This window comes from Labeo rohita, unplaced genomic scaffold (genome assembly GCF_022985175.1).
Source record: "Labeo rohita strain BAU-BD-2019 unplaced genomic scaffold, IGBB_LRoh.1.0 scaffold_2004, whole genome shotgun sequence".
Lineage (NCBI taxonomy): Eukaryota > Metazoa > Chordata > Actinopteri > Cypriniformes > Cyprinidae > Labeo > Labeo rohita.
Genome location: NW_026128225.1, coordinates 3,776 through 9,400, shown reverse-complemented (window position 1 = coordinate 9,400; position 5,625 = coordinate 3,776). Strand labels below are relative to the sequence as shown.

The 5,625-nt window shown below is 40.5% G+C and overlaps 1 protein-coding gene across 1 annotated transcript; it reads left to right on the top strand.

Moving 5' to 3' along the window:
- The first annotated feature begins 805 nt into the window (after positions 1-805).
- LOC127159226 (protein-glutamine gamma-glutamyltransferase K) lies at positions 806-4,713 on the top strand. The gene is made up of 13 exons (XM_051102115.1): positions 806-946; positions 1,036-1,227; positions 1,352-1,603; positions 1,696-1,814; positions 2,136-2,243; positions 2,393-2,570; positions 2,663-2,801; positions 2,891-3,083; positions 3,169-3,322; positions 3,450-3,734; positions 3,862-4,022; positions 4,112-4,248; positions 4,343-4,713. Exons 1-13 carry the CDS (start codon positions 925-927, stop codon positions 4,488-4,490), a joined length of 2,088 nt encoding a protein of 695 aa, XP_050958072.1. The 5' UTR covers positions 806-924; the 3' UTR covers positions 4,491-4,713.
- Positions 4,714-5,625: the final 912 nt, after the last annotated feature.

The window sequence follows — 5,625 nt, the reverse complement described above, 5'->3', positions numbered from 1 at the left end:
TAAGACATTAATTTTGACTTAATTCCCTGAAACAGATCATTCAAATTAACATTTGTCACTCACCCAAAATCTTTTCTTCTTGCTCACAGGAGATGTGGATGGGGTGGAGCTGAACATGAAGTATATATACATCTAGGACTGCAGTGGAAAGATGTGCTGGTTAAAGCGGAACTTGCTGGTCACTTGCTTTAGTAATTCAAGTTCTTACTTCAGGTACTTGTTACAAACAGGACAAAGACTAAAATCATGTAAGTAATCAACTTTGATATTACTTCATGTCTGTTATCTGGTTTTACTTTGCACAAAAGTGTTGAATTTATGGACTTTTAAATAAAACACAGCTTGAGAAGGAAGTTCTACAAACCTAATTTGAATGGATTTAAAGGCTGAAATATTCAGGGGAAAAGCTAAATTATGAATGATTCACCTGAACTTGTGCATGACCAAACAATGATAATGTTGTATCTTTATTTGTCCCTCACAATCTTCCTTCGTTTTTGCACAGGATGCCTTTTGTCAACAATCCGTACAAAAATGTCTGCACCCTCGGCCGTTTCCCAGGTATTACCCTGCAGGACAGCTGGAAAAGAGCATGCTGTGCACCAGCTTACACCAGCCCATGTGCAAACCCTTGTGTAAACCCATGGGCAAATGTTTATGTGAACCCATACGTAAACCATTACGTGAACCCATGTATTAACCCTTGCACAACTCCATATGCTACTCCATATGCTACTCCATACGCTACTCCATACACTACTCCATACGCTACTCCATACGCTACTCCATTCACTACTCCACGCTACTCCTTACGCTACTCCATACGCTACTCCATATGCTAATCCTTGTGAATTTAGTACTTCTTACTGTGATTATGAGAAAAAGGAAGTCGTCGTCAAGGAATACGTGGATGATTGCACAACCATGCAAGTCTGTGGAGTCGAGAGTAAGAGTTGTTGTGTTTTCTTTACCTTTAACTCAATGAATGATTTGTTTGATAATAAGTTAGCGGTTTTCTGCTTTTTTATTTTTTAGATTCTCTCCTCCGGGTGTCTAAAGTCGACCTGCTCAAATGCAGGACTGGACCGAATCGTCTGGAGCATCACACACATTTTTTCCATGATGAGCATCTCATTGTCCGTAGAGGACAATATTTCAATATGTGGGTTGATCTGTGCCGTCCTTTCAATCGCAGTTGTGACAAGCTTCACCTGGAGCTCAAACTAGGTTAGTTATGACCGACAGCATGTGGAAACCTGCCCAAATAATGACATGTACAGGAAGAACACGAGGAGCTGAACCAGCATTTCTTCCATCACTGAAGCATCTTGTTTTTCTGTGTGTTTTACAGGTCACATCCCATCCATCCGGGACGGCACTTTGGTGATCGTTCCAATAGTGGAAGAATTCAAGAAAGACTGCTGGGGAGCAAAGATTGTGGAAATAGCACAAAACCGAATCAAACTGTGTGTGAACTCTGTTCCAACGGCTTGCGTTGGACGATACCAGTTCAGTGTCGTGACACACTGTGCAGGAGGCAGATTCGCTTTACCTTATGTTCCTGAAAATGACATTTACATGCTGTTCAACCCCTGGTGTAAAGGTATGTGTTTCATTACACTTTAAAATAAACCTGAACCTGAATATATGTTTAAAGTTTAAAAAAATATATATGTTTACTGTTCTCTTTATCAGATGACTGTGTGTACCTGAGTGATGAGGCAGAGAGAGCTGAGTATGTGCTGAATAACATGGGCAAGATCTACTATGGAACTAAGCAGCAGATTGCCTGCAGAAATTGGAACTTTGGTCTAGTAAGAGACAAACTTTTACTCATATATTACAAAGTGCCTGCACGAGTTAATGGTATGTCAGAATTGTTATGTCAAATCCACTGATTTCAGTGGGAATAGTGTGTCACAAGACACACGACACAAGCAACAAACTCTTCTTTTTAAGTAAACTCATACACTCATAAGTGTGTGCATTAAAAGTGCTGGAACCCATTGGGGTTGCTGCAGAAAAAGTTTTTTTTACATCTAATTTCTCTTCCTATCTGAGATATAACTCTACTCTCTAACAGCATGACAAATTTTTCAATTTTCAATTTCCTCACTCCTCTGTTTGATTCTTAGTGTGAGGAGGGAGTCTTGCCTGCATGTATGCATGTGTTGGAGAAGAGCTGTAGCCCTTGCTCAGGATGGGGAAACCCAGTTGTCATTTCCAGAGTGGTGTCTGACATGGTGAGTCTTCATTTTCTTCTTATCGACATCCTGATTTCATGTTGGAAAGCCTTTAAAATGGTCTGATTTGTTCTCTTCTGAGTGTGGTGCTTCTGCATGAAGCTTGCTGCATTCAAAATAAAATAGTTGAAATCATCTCTTCTTATCAGGTTATTGCCAAAAAAGACTGTGGTGTGCTGGTGGGTAACTGGTCAAGCTGCTATGGAGATGGAATTGCTCCTACGTCCTGGTGCAGCAGCAGTGCCATCCTGAAACAATGGCACAAATGTGGAGGAATACCTGTCAAATATGGGCAGAGCTTGGCCTTTGCTGGAGTCACCAACACCTGTAAGAGTTCCTACAGACTGGACAAGGAGAAAAAGTTTTGAGAAAGCTATTATAGTATTGATGCACTTACATTCTTCTTCTCTGTCTTCTAGTGTTGAGGTGTTTGGGTATTCCTGCTCGTCCGGTCTCAAACTTCTGTTCTGCTCATGACACTGACGTTCGTTTGACAACTGATGTCTATTTAGATGAGAAATTTCAGCTGATGGATCACATGAACCGTGATTCAATCTGGTAATTGGCATTAATATTTGTGATGTCATAAAGAATTCTTCTGAATGTCCATGAAATGTTTGTATCTTTTCTTCTTCTCTTCCATGTAGGAACTACCACGTGTGGAATGAGGCCTGGATGACTCGGTCAGACCTGCCAACTGGTTTTGGAGGTTGGCAGGTGCTTGATTCCACTCCTCAACTGACCAGTCAGGGCTTCTTCCGCTGCGGCCCCACCTCTGTTGCTGCGATCCGCAGCGGTCAGGTCTTCCTGAAGCATGATGTGCCCTTCCTTTTTGCCGAAGTATGTTAATTCCCTTAGTATAGCTTTCAGTCATACAGTTAACGTATGATGACTTATGATTCCTGTTTGTCTCTTTGTGTTCTAGGTAAACAATGATAAAGTTTATTGGCAGAGGAAATGTGATGGGACATTTGGTGTTGTTCACATTGAGAAGGATGTAGTAGGTCACTGCATCAGCACCAAGGCTGTCGGCTCAGATCAACGTATAGACATCACAAACCTCTACAAACACCCACTTGGTAAAAACCACATGCATTTCTCTTAAAACATCTGATCCAGTCCTTATACTTTTGAACCATGGATTATATAGGATGATAAAGGTTGGTGTCTCTCTCTCTAAATTTTCCTTCTATTTTCATTGATCAGGTTCTTCTGAGAAGTGCACAGCTTTGGAAACAGCCGTTCGTCATGGCTTGAGGAGATGCGCATACCCATTGCCCTGTGCTGAAGATGTTGTCTGTGAAGTCAGCCTGAAAGGGGACGGACCATGGGTGGGCAGGGATGCCATGCTTTGCATCAATCTAAGAAACAAATGCAGCTCACCACGAAGTGTCACCCTCTTCAGCCAGGCTGCAGCCACGTACTACACCGGAGTCAGGAAGACCTTCCTCAAGAGAGACCAGACATGCATTGAGCTCAAGCCCTCTGAATGTGAGAAATGATAATGTTTTGTAGAAGTTGCAGTAGATGAGACCACACACTTGGTATAATGCAGCTTATGGGTAAAAAGACTAGTAATAAAAAAGTATTCATTATTTGTCATTTTTCCCCTCTATAGGCAGACCTCTGGACTGGACCCTGACTTATGACGAATATAAAGAGCACCTGGTGGATCACGCCTCACTGATGCTTAATGTCTTTGGACATGTGACTCAGACTAAGCAGGTTGTGGCCACCCAGTATGGCTTCAGACTGCGCACACCAGACCTTGTTATCGCTGTGAGTTTACAGTTTCAGTTTTACTGCTTAAACTTTTGGTTTGTTAAAATCGTTTAGTGATGAACTGTCACTTTTATGATTCTTTTCAGCCTGTATGTGATGCCGTCTTGGGTCAAGAAGTGCCAGTCAAAGTCACTTTCCAGAATCCACTGCCTTGTGTCCTGAAGAACTCTGTATTCCGCTTTACTGGACTTGGACTACCGCATGCCAGAGTTGTCAACTATGGGTAAGACACTAGAATATTTATATTCATTTCTTATTTAAAAGCTTTTCCACTTAAATTCTGTTCCCACATTAATTTCACTTTCTTTCTTTTGCAGTGACATTGCAGGGAATGCCACAGTGTGCCTGAACGAGAAGTTTATTCCCAAGTGTCACGGCCCACAGCAACTCCTGGCATCGTTCGACTGTCCTCAGCTCACTCAGGTGCATGGATTTGCCAACATTGCCGTCAAACAGCACTGTTAAACAAACTGAACAACCAAAATAGAGGAAAGTTTCATTGGATGGAAAATGCTGTTGAAAAGAAAATGCAGAAAAATTGTCCAGTGTGTGTTTTACATGATTGATTTGCAAACTGAATTAACAATTTCGCTTCACTTTTTCTACAAAACACAAATGTTACATTATTAGAGCTGAAATGTTTGTGTTCATTAAAGAACTGTAACCATGCCAGTCCTGAGAAAAACAATCTGATTAAAAGCATTTGAAAAGACAAAAATATATTGTGTTATGTTACGGAATTTCCTTATTTAGCTATATTGTTGTTATGTGCTGCTTCAGCGTTTAGAAATATATGAATAATTGAATAATCACTTTGTATGTGAGTCTGTTATGAGTCAGTAACTAATATTTCTGGGTAACAAAAAAACAACTCTTCAGGATATCTGGACCAACCAAAAGATACTAATATTTAAAAGGGTGTGGTTGCTATGCCTATTGTATGCAATAACAATAACATTCAAATGATAATACAGTGCCTTGCAAAAATATTCATACCCCTTAAATTTTTTCACATTTTGTTATGTTGCTGCCTATGTTAAACTGCTTTAAATTACTTTTTCCCCTCAAAAATCTATACTTCATACACCATAATGACAAAGCAAAAACAGAATTGTCACAACTTTGTAAATGTATTTAAAAAAAAAAAAAAAAAAATCTGAAATAAGTACATTGCATAAATATTCATACTCTTAACTCAGTACTTGGTTGAAGCACCTTTATAGCCTCTTGGGTCTTTTTGTCTTTTTGGGTATGATGTGACAAGCTTTGCACATCAGCATTTGGCAATTATCTGCCATTCTTCTCATCTCTTCACCTCTCAAGCTCTGTCAGCTTAGATGGAGCAGATGCACATTTTCAGGTTTCTCCAGAAATATTTTAATGGGTTCAAGCACAGGCTCTGGCTGGGCCACTCAAGGACATTCACAGAGTTGTCCATAAGCCGCTCTTGCTGTGTGCTTAGGGTCATGGCCTTGCTGGAAGGTGAGCCTTCTGCCCTGTCTGAGGTCCTGAATGCTCTGGACTGGGTTTTCATTAAGGCTATCTCAATATTTTGGATTTAGGATTGAGTCTTGCCACACTACCATTAAGCCCAGATTGG